Genomic DNA, 16,210 nt, shown 5'->3' on the forward strand with positions numbered 1-16,210 from the left:
GGAACATGCAAACTACACACAGACACGGGGAGAACATGCAGACTACACACAGACACAGGGAGAACATGCAAACTACGAAGCACGGAGAGAACATGCAGAATTACATGACATAGGGAGAACATGCAAACTACACACAGACACAGGGAGAACATGCAATACAGACACGGAGAAACATGCAGACTACACGCAGACATGTGGAGAACATGCAAACTACACAGACACGGGGAGAACATGCAGACTACACGCAGACACAGGGAGAACATGCAAACTACAGCGAACACAGGAGAACATGAGGCTACAGGTAGACAGGAGAACATGCAAACTACACACAGACACGGGAGAACATGCAAACTACACACAGACACGGGGAGAACATGCAAACTACACGCAGACACGGGGAGAACATGCAAACTACACACAGACACGTGGAGAACATGCACACCACACAGACACAGGAGGAACTACTACGCAGACACAGGGAGAACATGCAGACTACACACAGACATGGGGAGAACATGCAGACTACACACACAGACACAGGGGAGAACATGCAAACTACACACAGGAAGAATTTGAAACTACACATGCAGACATGAGGAGAACATCCAAACTACACACAGACATGGGGAGAACATGCAAACTACACGCAGACATGAGGAGAACATGCAAACTACACACAGACACATGGAGAACATGCAGACTACACGCTGACAAGGGAAGAACATGCAGACTATACGTAGACATGGGGAGAACATGCAGGCTACACACAGACACATGGAGAACATGCAAACTTCACGCAGACATGGGGATAACATGCAGACTACACACAGACAATGGAGAACATGCAAACTACACACAGACACGGGGAGAACATGCAAACTAGACACAGAAACGAAGCTGATCGCAACTACCTGGACTTTCTTTGGTGGAAGCAAGGAGACTTGAACTCGCCGCCCAGCGAGTTTCGTATGAAAGTGCATCTGTTCGGTGCAGCTTCCTCTCCGGGATGTGCAAACTATGGGCTGAAACATCTAGCTAAGGAGAATCGCGACATCTACACTCAAGGCTCACGATTTGTTATGAGGGACTTTTATGTAGACGACGGGCTCATAAGTGTTGAGAACACTGAAGATGCTATTCAGCTAGCTAGGGAAGCTCGCGAATTCTGCGCCATGGGTGGGCTTTGACTACATAAGTTTGTGTCTAATGACAGAGATGTACTAGAGAGTATACCACCCTCCGAACGAGCAACCAACGTGAAGGATATGGACCTCGTGTTTGATGATTTGCCACTTGAGAGAGCTCTCGGTATTCAATGGGATGTGGAGTCTGACCGCTTCAGGCTCAACGTCAGCCTCAAGGAACAGCCTGCAACACGAAGCGGCATTTTATCTACAGTGGCTTCTCTGTACGATCCTCTTGGGTTTGTAGCGCCAGTCGTCCTCAAAGCGAAGATCATTCTTCAGGAGATGTGCAGGCTGGGACGATCCTCTCACTGACGAGCTTCACCCAAAATGGGAACAGTGGAGAAGTGATCTAGCCCATTTAGATAATGTCACTATTTCCTGTACTTACTCACCTGCTGGATTTGGAAGGGTCTCAAAGACAGAGCTGCATCACTTCTCTGATACCAATATGAAGGGTTACGGTCAGTGTTCATACCTGCGACTCCAAAACGAGGAGGGAGACATTCACTGTGCCTTAGTTGTAGGAAAATCACGTGTCTCCCCAACCAAGGTGACAACCATCCCAAGATTAGAATTGACAGCTGCAGTTATTTCTGTAAAGATAAGCAACATGCTCAAGGAGGAATTGGGATGTATTGACGCCGAGGAGTTCTTCTGGACTGACTCTAAAGTTGTCTTGGGATATATAAGAAACGAAGCACGACGATTCCACACGTTTGTGGCTAACCACGTTCAGAAGATTCAGCTCAGCCCCACAACAGTGGCGATATGTCCCAACCAATGAGAATCCTGCTGACCACGCTTCTCGGGGCTTGACTGCCAGTGAGCTTTTGACTTCTACCTGGCTCACTGGGCCCAAGTTCTTATGGGACCAGGAGATAAGGCTGGCAACAGATGAAGTACCAGAGTTAACAGTCGGAGATCCAGAGGTCAGGAGTGTTCTAGCACTCAGTACAAAAACCACAGAACATGTGAGCCTCATTGATCGCTTGTCCAAGTTCTCGTCTTGGTCACTGGCTACGCGAGCGGTTGCACGCCTTCTCAGGTGCATAAGCAAGAACAGATCAAACAGTCTCACCACTGTAACAGAACGAGAAGAGGCAGAACATTTCCTAATCAAAGATCTGCAGAAAAATGTGTATCAAGAAGAGTTAAAGCTGCTGAGCAAAGGGATCCCCCTACCACCTCACAATCCATTACATACTCTTGACGCTTTTCTCCACGACGATGGACTCCTCAGGGTGGGAGGGAGGCTGTGCAACTCCTCTCTTCCCAACTTCATCAAGCACCCTGCAATCATCCCCAAAGATCATCACATCACAAGGATGATTATTGCTTATCACCACGAAAGGATGAAACATCAAGGTAAGGGTCTTACATTAATGAAATCAGGCGCAGCGGCTATTGGATTCCAGGAATCAACCGGACAGTAGCATCCTACATTTGTCAATGCGTCACCTGTAGACGGAAGCGCAAACCTATGGAAGAGCAAAAGATGGCCGACCTACCCCCTGAACGGTTGGAACCTTCACCCCCCTTCACCTTCTGTGGCATGGACTGCTTCGGGCCATTCCTTACAAAACAAGGAAGAAAGGAGAACAAGAGATACGGCCTTCTTTTCACTTGTCTTAGCTCCCGTGCCATTCATATTGAGATGCTTGAAAACATGTCGACAAATGCCCTCATCAATGGCCTTCGATGTTTCATCGCCATACTTGGTGCCGTTCGTCAGATCAAGTCTGATCAAGGAAGCAATTTTGTTGGAGCTAAAAACGAACTCAGAGAAGCTCTAAAGGAAGTGGATGCAGACCGTCTGGCTGTATTTCTTGCCGAGAAGCAGTGCGACTTCAGCATGAACGCACCCCATTCCAACCACGCAGGAGGGGTGTGGGAAAGACAAATTAGGACAGTGAGAAGCAGTCTAAGGTCTACACTTGCCCTTTCTTCTGGTAGACTGAATGATGCTTCGCTACGGGCCTTCTTCTATGAAGCTATGGCTATAGTCAACAGTCGTCCTCTGACTGTTGACAACCTCAGTGACCCCCATAGCCTTGAACCACTCACCCCTAATCATCTTCTGACAATGAAATCTGTCCAGGCCTTACCTCCCCCAGGTGAATTCGTCAGAGAAGATGTGTATGGTAAGAAAAGATGGAGACATGTTCAATACCTCGCAGAACAGTTTTGGAGTCGCTGGCGAAAGGAATACCTTGCCAACATTGCTCTCAGACAACGCTGGCACGCTCCAAGAAGAAACCTACAAGTTGGAGATATTGTAATCATGAAAGGAGATGACGTGCATAGGAACGAGTGGAGACTGGGTAGAGTTGCAGAAGTCACTACCAACAAAGACGGACTTGTACGGAGAGTTAAGATCCGACTTGGCGACAGGAAGCTTGGCAAGAAAGTGGAGCGTCTCCACAAAGTATCAGAAGTTGAGCGCCCTGTCCAGAAGCTTGTCCTGTTCCTGGAGACTAGCTAAATCTGCTCCCTCTGCCCATAGTGTTACATAGTCATAAAGGTTTTAGGCTTAGGGAAGGTAATTCTCAGTTAAAATCATTCGTGCCTAATACAGACTGTGTACTGTGGTGGAAGTTTCCTTTGCAGCAGGGGGAAGAGTTTTCAGAGTTTAGTATAATGAAACAAATAAGACAGTCTGAGTGTCAGTTTTTGTTTCTGGAAGTTTACTACAGCCAATTCAAATTACTCTTAATTCAATTTAAATTAGAGTTTGATCTTACCCTGCTGCGTGGAATTGCTTCCGTCTTAATAGATCAGTGTTGGGTCAGTAGAGTCCTCCGTGGTTTCTGATCCTCTCTCTCTGAATGCTTTTTGGGCGAGGTAGAGGCGAAGATCGTTGGATCTCGGATCGTGAGTCCTCAGTCAACCACAGAGTCTCTTTTATCTGAGCCCTGCACATGATTCCCGTCCTCGTCGCCATTCTGTAGTGGAAGTTTCCTTTGCAGCAGGGGGAAGAGTTTTCAGAGTTTAGTAAATTGAATCAAATAAGACAGACTGAGACTAAAACCAAGTTGGGTTTTTGTATTTTATTAAAAAAGATATATTTGCAAATATAGGAGCAACATGATTTCACAAAAGGCCGCAGCCCAGTGTGGAGTCAGTTTCTCAAATGAGTGAACAGAACACCAGGCTTTTATGCATCTTCAGAGTGACACACGCACTTGGCTTATTATGACGCTATAATTTTTACATGCAATCTGATACACATGAAGACAATCAGAGAAATACAAGAGACATCTTGGAGCCATTTCGCCTCCTCCTCCCGGTACGACTTTCACCCCCCAGTTACATCTTAACTGGCATGGGAAAACTAGAGATGACCTTGTAGCCCCTATCTGTTCAGGCAAAAGTGCTTACATTATGTTCAGACTGGATGTCTCACAAGGTTAGAATCTGCATGTGGGAATGAGAAACTCTTTCAGCATTTGTGAGAGAATTAAAGTAGAAATAAAACATAAAAATACAAGGAATTATGCTTAAATGTAATTTTTGCCATTACAGTACCATTATATTATTAACTCATGATTGGTGGGAGTGTAACTGACTCTAAGGAAGGTGTATGAATAAGGTAACAACTTCAGAGCTTTATTTTATTAGCTTCCTCTTTTCATATTATGAGTCCTTTATTTTGGCGCCTCCTAGCGGAACGTTAATCTTGCATCTAAAGGGGGAGGGGGAGACTAGTTTGTAAGACACACGCATGGAAGTAAGGAGGAAAACACACGTAGCTCTGAAATCATAAAGCTCTATAAAGGGGATAATTAAGCACCTAGCTGGAACGGGATCAAGGTATTGTGTGTTTGATTTGTTAAATGTTCATGTGCAGTAATATGGAGTTTAATCTATTCCACTGTGAAGTGTTTAAATTCGTTGTTATCACTTTGTTATACGAAGTCATGCTAACATTAGCTTTTCGGCATTGTGAATACTGACAGAGGTAACGTCACGGAAATGTTTTATGAATGGTCATAGGTACGGTTAATGTGGCCTTCGGGTAATGTTTATATTTGTAAGAGCTAATTTTATGTTATTTATCTGTCCTGTAGCTCTTACGGTGTTTCATGAAAAAAAGGAAGGTATATTTGTTTTCAGAACAAGGCTGACGGCTGAACGTAAATAAAGACTTTTGGAAACATCAGTACGCTTCACCATTGTCTGGCTGGGGGTTTGCTACACATGCAGACTACACGTAGACACGGGAAGAACATGCAGACTACACACAGACACGGGGAGAACATGCAGACTACACGCAGACACGGGGAGAACATGCAGACTACACGCAGACACGAGGAGAACATACAAACTACACGCAGACACGGGGAGAACATGCAAACTACACACAGACACAGGGATAACATGCAAACTACATGTATACATGGGGAGAAAATGCAAACTAAACACAGAAATGGGAAGACATGCAAACTACATGAGGAAAGGCCCGGGACAACCTGGATTTGAACCCGGTAACTTCTAGCTAGAGGCCAGAGTGCTAACCGTTGGGTCACCATGCTACTACATGTGTATAGGTTTAAAGTAGCGGGAGTGCCGCAGTACGGGATTCAATTTCACTGTCGGTAACGTGTTCGGGACGGATCAAGCATAGAAATCAACGGGAGCGTGCGGGAGCAGGACGGAGCCGGAGATTAAATTAAGAAATTACGCTGCAATGCAGTGAGTGCGCCCAAAGATTGCGAGGCATTTCATTTTAGAAAAGAGAACCACTTACAACTCCCAATACGCTTGTTGAATACCGTGACCCGCGGCAGTCTCGATAAATTGTCACTACCTAACCCCCCCCAGCAGTGAGAGACACACGGCTCTGCAGCGCTGCATTCACACAACAACATCAGCACAGCAGAGGAGCTGCTCTCGCTCCCTCGGCCATCGCTGCAGCTGTACACAAACACACACACAGAGTCAGATAACTTTAGACAACATAGGGAATGAAACGGAAGCGGGACGGGATTCGGGAGTCTTTCTCTTGGGATTTTGCAGGACAGGATTTTTTTGGGGGGGCAGTCCCGTGATCGGGATGTGACGGGAGTATTTTCATGGGATCGGTATGCGATGGGTCACCCTCTAGTTTAAAGGTTTAAAGGTGTAAACGTGTATTAGTCTGTGTAAAGATGTATAGGTAAAAGCGTACATGTTTGAAGGCGTGTCTGAAGAACAGCAGACATATTTCAGGAGAGTTTGAAGCTTTATTCACTTTGTCTTCATTCATCATCCTCAAATATTTAATATCCATAAATCAGCAGGCGGAAACTTTGTCTCCAAGTTGATTCTTTAAAGTGACAAAAGATGAAATAACTGTTGATATTTTAACACAGATTCCTGCACAGATTACAACTAAAACTATATACTTCATCCAAAAATACATTAAATAATAAAGAAATCTAAAAGATCAACGTAAAGAAAGAAAGAAACTTCTACATCCTCAAAATGATCTTTTGTATATGAAATACTCAGAACTTGTTACTTTAAGGTCTTGACGAAGAATGTGTTGAACGAAGAATCCAAAAAACAGAGAAAGTCTTCGTTTTATATTACATAATTGGACACTTTTCATCCACTCTTTTATTCATTTCTGTTTAATTAGAGTTGATTTAATTTCTCCCATCTTCGGCTTTAACTTGGTATCTAACATCACATCCCAACCAGAGCTGGAGTTCCCACTGAAGAAGACTTCTGTCACTTCGTACCGAGCCTCAGGAAGTCATTAATGACATATTGTTATATTACAGCTGTAAAATGAGTCCAAATCTCTCTCAGTCTCCCAGTAAACATGTTCACCTGCAGGAAGTCTGCAGAGATAATGTCAAAGTGAGTTTAAATTATCCAAACTGTGTTTCAGACAGGTTTTATCAAGTGGAAACATGGCTTTAAAGCCCTCAACAAGAAACCCTTCAGTCCAGAAACCCTTCAGACCAGAAACCTTTCAGACCAGAAACCATTCAGTCCAGAAACCATTCAGACCAGAAACCATTCAGACCAGAAACCTTTCAGACCAGAAACCATTCAGACCAGAAACCTTTCAGTCCAGAAACCTTTCAGACCAGAAACCATTCAGACCAGAAGTCTTTCTGTCCAACTCTTTAACATCATCTGGAGTGTAAAGTCTTAATTTTGCTGCCATCTCCTGGTGAACCAGATCATTACAAAGCTTGAAAAGGCTGAAAATAAACTGAAGAGGGTTGTAATAAAGGTCACCCACAGACACATCTGGATCTGATCGTTTCATAAATCTGAACTGGTGACGGAGGAAGAAAGAATAACTTATATGAAGATGCTGCTCAGTTAGAAACCTGTAAAAAACGCGATACTTTATTAGGATTCAAATCACGAGCTGAAACATCTGTTCAGATTAGCAGGACTTCCACAATGTTTTTAACAAGCCACCTGGATTTTACTTTTGATACATTTAGTCATGCTTTTATTAATGTTTTTATTAACATTTTCATAAATGTTTTGTAAGGTGTCCTTGGGTGTCTTGAAAGGTGCTGACAAATAAAATGTATTATTATTATTAATCATTTTTATCTTTTGTCACACTAAGAGAAAATAATAGCCAGTTTAAAGAGGTGACAGGTTTGATTCCTTCTCTTTATAGTCTAATGGACAGAAACACAGAGAAACAACTGAAACTGTTTCTCTGAGCATGTTTAAAGAAAAGATTACCAAGCACCATGTTTCAACAATGCAACTTTAAATGTTTTTACCTTTTATGAAAGAGAAAGACAGAAAGGAGGATGTTGCCAATGCTTCCCGCCTCCTGCTTTTACATGTCAATAATTATATAATAAATAAATAAAGTTCTTAATGTTATAAATACAGCGTTGTGTATCACAGCAACATTTGGCAGCTTGCTTTAAAGCCTCTGAACCCCCACACAGCTGATTTAGGTTTAGAGGTTTCAGTTCTTTCGGCTGATTAAACTCTGCTCAGCTTGAAGTTGGCCAAAGCTTAAATGGGAATTTATCAGGTCACAAATCTTTTCTACCAATAAGAATGAAAAAAAGTAATTTGTCCCACCCTAAAAGGTGCAACAAAGCTAACAAGAGTATCGGGAAGATATCAATCAGTCTTGACATACAACTTGCATCAGTGAGTGACAGCGAACAGCATCGTAGAAACCTGTCTGGTTCCTCGCCGCTGCAACTCTTTGCTGATGATGTTCATTTTTCGTTGATTAAGCTGCAGACGAGCTACAACGCTGACTGATCCTCCAGTTAACGGCATAGATAACTGAATCATATCAGTCAGTTATGATCGCAGCATTCAGCTGTTAGTTCCTTGTTAGTTAATCAAATATCAATAAATAAATAATCAAATAAAGAGAAATTAATCTATTGATGAAATCTCTGCTTTTTGTTGATATCATCTTTCAATCTGCAGCGTAAAGAACAGAGATGTCAATTCTAAAAGGTTTTAAACCAACAATATGTAACTTTCTGCCGCTAGGGGTTTCTCAATCAAAACAATGGATGGTAATCACGGACTTTTGATGATGTTGGGAAGTTGCGTGGAATTATGGGAGTTGTAGTTTTTAGTGTTAAACACCTTCGCTGGTTAGAATGCATCTGTTCACGGACGAGTTTACCCATTCAAGGTCATTCATGTTACGTGTAGTAACGTTTATTCATTTTATTCTAATAAAATAGCTGCAGTTTCCCCCAACATAATTAAGTTTTTCTTGATTTGATTTTTATTGTTAGCTGACCAGTTAGCTAGTGAGCCAGTGTTGTATCTTGAGTTGCGATGATGTGAAGATGTGTGGAGGAGGAAATTCGCTTGACACTGTACTTGATCATAAAGGTTTTATTACATCAAGTTTTCAGCATCAATAACGAGTCCTGCAGAACCCGGAGAGTACAAAGCCAATGAACATACTCTCCTCTTGCTCTAAAAACCATAGCTTATATTGGGTATGTTTAGGTAACATGTTAGATAACATAGGATCATGTAAGTTGACATAGCAGGGGTTAGTGTCCTCCTGGGGGGCTCCCCGGCCATACATTATAGTTTGTTAACCCCTCAGCATCCAACCCTGGACCTCCTATCGAACATCCCAGCGAAATCACGCCACTGAGAGTTTAATCATTAAACCACTGCACTGCTATACTTTCTCATGAGGACTAAGCTTATTTGAGCTTTATGCAAACTTTAAATTTATAGGGCTAGATACCACACCAGCAAGCTAACATTAGCTAGCAGCTAAAACACAAAATATTTCACATATCAATGTCACCTTTTGGATGGTTTCAACAGCAGGGTGGACGGGGTTTGCTGTAATGCTAGCTAGCTACTCATCGAGGCTGAGAGATGGGTGTGGGTGGGAATTGCCGGGGGAATCTCCGGCGCGGACGGCGAGGACGGTGGATGGCCATTGTGCAGCAGCAGAACATCTCCCAGCTGCAGAATGATCTCCACTTCACTTTTCTGTAATCTTAACTTTTCGTTTTGGTGCTTAACCCACCTTTGTCGGGTTAATTTAGCTAACCGTAAAGACAGCTAAACGCGAAGGGGGGAGAAATACAGCAGGGAGGAGATTTTGGGCACGGACATCGGTAGCGCTAACGGAGATGAAGCTTCATTAAACTGCTGTTAAGTGGAGTTAAGTGCTGGCCGGGGGGCTTGCTGTAATGAAAGTGGCTGGCTTCTAGCTGACTGGGGGCTAACGGTAACTAGCCAGTTATATGTCCCGACTGAGTCTCTGCGCCGGGGGAGTGAGGCAGACAGACCGGGGTGTGCTAACTAGCTGGCTAAATTAGCATTAGATTAGTCGTCTATCTATACAGCTAATGTTAACGTTACTGGTGAACTCATTCGTGGGTTAGACCAGTGGTGTTTACCGTGGTCAAAACAATCATACTAAAAATAACTTTATGAGCATGTTGAACGATGTTGTAAACCTATAATGTTAGCCACCATGCTTTAGCATTAACGTTAGCTACTTGTTAACCAGCTCATTGTAGTAACATTAAGGGCCCTATTTTAACGATCTGAAACGCAAGTATGAAACGCCAAACGCAAGTAGCTTTGTGGGCGGATCTCTGGCACTGTTGCTATTATACCGGCGGGATGAATGACTCTTGCGCCTGACGCAAATCTAAAATGGGTTGGTCTGAAGTAGCTAGGTGTGGCTCTCGTTCCCTTTAAGAGCAGGTGCGCTTGTTCCATGGCGGACTGCTATTATGACGGCGGATTTGCCTGGCGCACGCCAGCGGGAGCTGTCCGGGATGTGGCAAAGTAATAAATGACCGTCCTAGCCGGGTGGTGATGTTGCTGCGGCCTCTCAGGCGCATCTCCTCAAGTCTGGAGAGGATTGCTGCAGCCATGGAGCGTGGGCCTCCAAACGCACCACCTGCACCTGTTATGCCCCTTCCTCCTCCCCCCACTCCATCTCCGTCCACCCGCTCCTTCAGGAGCACATCGTGCATTACTCCCGGAGCAGATTCCGCCGGAGTGTCCAATCCCACCGTAGTTCAACATCACGTCTCCTTAAGTCCTCTAATATTTCCTCATTTATGTCATCAACATATCCATGATTCATGGAAATGTTGTGTAAAACACAACAAGCCACAAAGAATGCTGCGACTTTTTGAGGATTGTACTGTAAAGTGCCTCCTGATCTATCCAAACACATGAAGCGCATTTTCAGTAATATTTTTCTTTGTAATTATGTATGATTTTCAAAAATGGGAACTGCTGTAGATGAGAGAAATGTGCTGCGTGCGTAACAACACTACATTATGGCCAAGCATTCGTCCCTAAAATAGCATCTGAATAACGCGCTACTGACTTTAGACTAGCGCCACTGACTTTAGACCAGGTTTTTCCTGGTCAGTGGCGGAATTGTTTTCTGAAACTGCAAAATAGGACCACGTAACGTTTGCGCCGGAACACGCCTCCTCTTTTCGCTGAACCGCCCCCTGGAGCGCAAATACATTCCCTAATTTACCGACGTGCGTCTGTGGAGGGAAAAGTCCGCTGTGCGTCGGGTGCAAAATAGGAATGATACATGCGTCGGTGTACAAAGGCAATTGCGCTGAGTGCAAGATAGGGCCCTAAGCTGGATCGATATTGATTTGTATCAATAAATAAGGTCTCTGTTGTATTACTGTGTTGCAAAGTGGCAATCAATCACAAAATGATGCTGCGTGGCAAAAAAAGCAGTATTATGGTTATGAGTATTTTTTTCTGTGACACCGTATGATTTACAATTACTCCTGAACATATCATCTGGGTGCCGTGTTTTGACGGAAGTTAGGAGTAACTAGAGGGTAAATTGTTATAAGACACCACTGACACGGCGACTAAACGAAACGCTCTGTGTCTGAAAATAAAATAACAGATTTCTCTGAGTTTGACATTTGATGAAAACATTTGGGATAGTGTAACACAACTCATAAAAATATATAATATAGGTATGGTCGCTTTTAGACATTTTAATGCAGAAATGTTACATATTGTATCTTTAAAACAGAATATAATAACATCGTCCATATCTTCTCATTCTTTCATATAAACTGTAACTTTATTATGTTCGATATTCTTCTTCCTGTCTGTCCTGAAGGACTCCTCTTCTTTCTGTTTTTGATCCTCTTTTTTCTGAGTTTTGATCCGAGGACAGAGTCGTACGCTGACAGACTCTGACACCCTGTATCACCATATTCATGATATTATAATATGTATGATCATAATCCTTTAACCCTAACCCATGTAGTCAGTACTGAGTAAATGTCATCAAGACCATTTGCAAAGAAAAGATACGTCACTTTCTGCGTCACGTGGTCACCTTCAGGAACATCTGATTTGAACCCAAACCTCCATCTTTTTATCAACTTACCTCAGTAGTATTGGTGTCTAAACCTAACCAAACTGGGAGCGTTTCACAACGTTAACCATGTGTTTAAAACTGCCACCGTTACCTTCTCTGGTTTAGATATGAGGACGTATTTCCTGCCACCACTACAGGGCTTAGCGCCCTGTAGTGGTGGCAGGAAATACTCCTGAAATGCTCCTGTGGGTTGGATTAGAGGGGGAGAACAAACCACCCATATCATGGGAGGGTTTGGAGTGGGGTTGTTGATGAGGTCGGAAAACGCTTGATGATGTTCTGCTCCGTCACTAAAACAGTCGTCCTAAAGTCTATTTGAGTCTTCAAAAGTTATCTTTAACCAGGTCTCATTAATGCTTTTAGACTCTGCGCTGTCATTGGCTGGCTGCTCTGTCAATCACTACTAAAGATCTTCTCAGTGTCGTATGTCTGCAGGAAACAAACATCGTTCCACAAACCAGAGCAGCAAACACAATCTGTACGCAGAGAGAAACACACGTTTCTGCGTAAGGTCTCAGTAGAGAAACCTGATGCACGATCAAAGACAGACAGGAGAAGGAAATGTTCACGTTTAACTGTCACCTAAAAAGAGACAAAAGTCCAAACCAGGAAGACAGATGAAAGGGGCCAGACTGAGGAAAAATGTCAGATAGACGGGCAGAACAGATGTCTGCAGATTAGAGAGTAAATCACCACAGTCCAGTATGAAACTGCTGATGGGAGAAGTGGGAACAGGTGACCGGAAAACAAATCAGAAATAGAGAATATATCTGAAGGTTGTGACAGACTGTTTGAATAAAGAGTTTAATTATTGCCGGAGCTTATCACTGAACAGCGTCACGTGATCTCAAATCAAAAACACTTTAGTGGTTGTAGAAGGTGGATTAAAGAAAGATCTACTAATGAACACCTGGGAAGAGGTAACAATCACCTGGTCTGGGACTAACAGAGTAGAGTCATTATATATGAAATCAATAAGTGTTATATAAGTGTTACTAATAACATGGACAAGTAGAATCCCACTGATCATGTTCAGGGTGTCAGCGAGCCTGAACTCTGTTAGAAGATTAAAACATCAGCGCAGACAGAAAATGAAAATGCAGCAATGAACATTTCCATGTCCAAAGAGCACAGAATCAGCCAACACAGTTTCAGAGAACTTGCAGCAGACTTTCAGAGTCAGCGAAGCTTGAGATCTGTGGCGTTCGCTCGGCAAACTGGACCTGGAGTCATCTCTGCTGCGATCTGTCTCTCTGTCCGTCTGAATCGGAATCGTCCTCCGACACACACTGGAGGAAAACAGGATGACACGTCATCAGACGACTGACTCCCTCAGGTTCTCATCTCGGAGGAAGTTGGTGCCATTGAGCGGAGGAGCAGCGTGGAGGATGAACTCTCTCTGAAGCGCCACCGGGCGGGGCCCCGGCTCGTCTCCATACAGCCGGCTGATTCGCTGGCAGAGCAGTCCTTCGGTCTCGGGCGGCGCCTCTCCCCGTCCGTCCGTCTTCGCTCTGTATTTGTAGGACGCCAGTTTGAGCGTCCTCTGCAGCAGGTGTTTCCTGTAGGCTCTCTGGATCACTGACGCCGCCACATCTTCCTGTTTCCTCCGCAGAGTGCTGCTGATTGGTTCATACGACACCTGCAGGGAACAACAATCATCTAGACATCAGTTTACTAAAAAACATTATAAACAATATCAGTGTCTTTTAGAATTTGACAACCTAAGTAATGGATCCTAAATATCCACTCTGTCTTTTTGTGCTCCCGAATGATAAAAAATCTCTACTTTCTATCTGGCACTGAAAAAGATAAGTTATTTTTACAAAAGTAGCTTGACAGGGTTTGAAATATTTGCAACACTTTCATAATTTCCTGGAAAAGGAAAACATACAAATTGATGGATGAACTGTTCTGATTGTTTACATGGCTGTTTTTTTTATATATATATCTATAGGCTCATATATACAGAGTTTTTCTACATTTACATTTCTATATTTTTGCGATGTATTCATTTCTTTCTCTTCCTTTCTTCTATAGTCTGTTTCCATGCTACTGTTATGTTTGTTTTATGTATGCTGATTCCTTATTTTGTTGTATGATGTAACGGAGTGAAACCTTGGAGGGGTTGTTGGCCATGAACTTCTCCTCCATGCTTGCTTTAAGAGCATCCATTCCACCGGCATCACCTAACACCTGCACACAGAATGATTTATTACAACATCACATAAAACCCAACCCAAGAGCTGCACGTAGAAAGATTTAATACGTAACATAAAACTTAGTCTATTTTCTTGACGTTCCACTTCTGGGATTGCTCTGGTGCTGCAGGAAATTCCGCTGGATGCATGTATGTCCGTTTCCTTCCGCTTTCTTTGTGTTGGAATTTTAAACTCTGGTGGATTTGTGAGGACTATGGTTAACTGCTCCTCAGATCTCTGCAGGGTAAATCCAGACAGCTAGCTAGACTATCTGAGTTTTCTCTCACACAACTATTTTATAGCGGCTCCGTGCAGAGATTAGTGCCGCCCATGACGATTGTGATTGGTTTAAAGAAATGCCGATAAACCAGAGCACGTTTTTCTCCGATCCTGGAAAGCTGTGTGGAGTAGCCAGACCCTGCTCCGCTCTGCAGCGTGTGGATGGTCTGGCAAAGCGAGACTACATAAAACTTAACCCAACAGCTGCACACAGAATGATTTATTACAGCTTCACATAAACCCAAAACCCAACACCTGCACAGATATATCATAGAATCATAGATCACAGATCACAGGTCACAGAGAGTAGCATTTTTTGGCACAGGCAAACCGGGCAGCATTTGTTCATGTCACATGGGGGGTGGGACGAGAAAAATCCTCTGCGCCGCAAAGCAGTTTTCTGTTATCATTTCACCATGTGGGGAATTGGCAAATCTGTGCCCCCCTGCAGCTGCAGGTGCCCTGCTTGCTGAGAGAGAAGAATATCGCTGCAGCCCGCGGGAATGCGGGGGACATCCGCCTTCTTGTGCACAGAAGCCGTGTGAGAAAGGAAAAGGGGATGGGGGCAGGGGGGACAGTTCACCTCTGGGTCTCGCAAGTCAAAACGGGGGACCACGAGCCTCTTTGAGCTCATCACTGTTACGCATGATAAGGTACTATCGGATATCTAGGGGCGTCATTCAATGTAGAACCGCCACTGATCATAGAATCATATAATATAGAAGGATTTCATACAACACAACCAAATGCAACCTCAGGTAAAACCTAACACAAAATAACACAACATGATATACAATATTATACTTTATAACAACATAAAACCCAATATATATATATATATATATATATATATATATACATACTATATATATAATATATATATATATATATATATATATAATATATATATATATATATATATATATATATATACATATATACATATATATATATATATATATGTATATAGTAATAATAATCTGAGTCCAGGTGGAGTTACCTGGGCGGTGAGAGCCAGCAGGATGTCCAGACAGTGGATTTTGTCTCCAGGAACCAGCGGCAAATCCATGTGGATCAGTTTGATTGTGTTTGGTTTGGAAATCCTCAGAGGATCCTTCAGAGTGTCGCAGAAATCTGACAGTTTACTGTAGAATACAGGACATTCATATTAGACACATCAGAGTCAGATGATAATATCAGCCCAGATCAATGCTTTGGCTACATCGCAGTGTAACGTATGCGGACCATTTGGCGGAGCGGATTGTGTGAGTCACAGCAAGACACTGAGCTTTTCCTTGGGATTGTTGTTGTTTCATAATTTTTTTGGAGCCGGTGTAGTATCAAATTCGGTTTCCCCTGTGAGATCTGTTACGCCTAAACCTGAACCAAACCTTAACCCTAACGCTAACTATGCATTTTAACCAGAGGGACACAGATGGGCGAGGGAACAGCCATCGACACGACACCTGGCACTGCAATGTGAAACATCAATGAAGCATCAATCTACTGTCAGCGGTTATCAAAAACACAGTTGATAGGAAACAAGAAAAAAAACAGAAAATCTAAAAACCAAACTGCCTGCATTTCCTGTCTATCGCTAGTTTAATTAAAAAGCAAAGCAGAAACAGAAAGTTGTTCCAGCCAGATCACTCAGGTCCTCCTCTGCTGTCTGTGTCCCAGATGAG

At 43.2% G+C, this 16,210-nt stretch overlaps 1 protein-coding gene and 1 pseudogene across 5 annotated transcripts in view; one reads left to right on the forward strand and one right to left on the reverse strand.

Moving 5' to 3' along the window:
* The first annotated feature begins 872 nt into the window (after positions 1–872).
* On the forward strand, positions 873–1,499 carry LOC120575341 (annotated as a pseudogene).
* Positions 1,500–11,325: 9,826 nt separating this feature from the next.
* scn4ab (sodium channel, voltage-gated, type IV, alpha, b) overlaps positions 11,326–16,210 on the reverse strand; it is a 91,888-nt gene continuing 87,003 nt past the window's right edge. For 3 of the 5 annotated variants that reach the window (XM_039825306.1, XM_039825308.1, XM_039825305.1), the window contains 3 exons: positions 15,526–15,670; positions 14,164–14,241; positions 13,364–13,687 (listed from right to left, as the gene is read on the reverse strand). In XM_039825306.1, coding sequence (XP_039681240.1) covers positions 13,364–13,687; positions 14,164–14,241; positions 15,526–15,670 — 547 coding nt within the window. Of the gene's footprint in view, positions 13,688–14,163; positions 14,242–15,525; positions 15,671–16,210 lie in introns of all 5 variants that reach the window. The other 2 variants (XM_039825309.1, XM_039825307.1) reach the window with 1 other exon arrangement.

The sequence above is a fragment of the Perca fluviatilis genome, chromosome 15 (assembly GCF_010015445.1).
Source record: "Perca fluviatilis chromosome 15, GENO_Pfluv_1.0, whole genome shotgun sequence".
Lineage (NCBI taxonomy): Eukaryota > Metazoa > Chordata > Actinopteri > Perciformes > Percidae > Perca > Perca fluviatilis.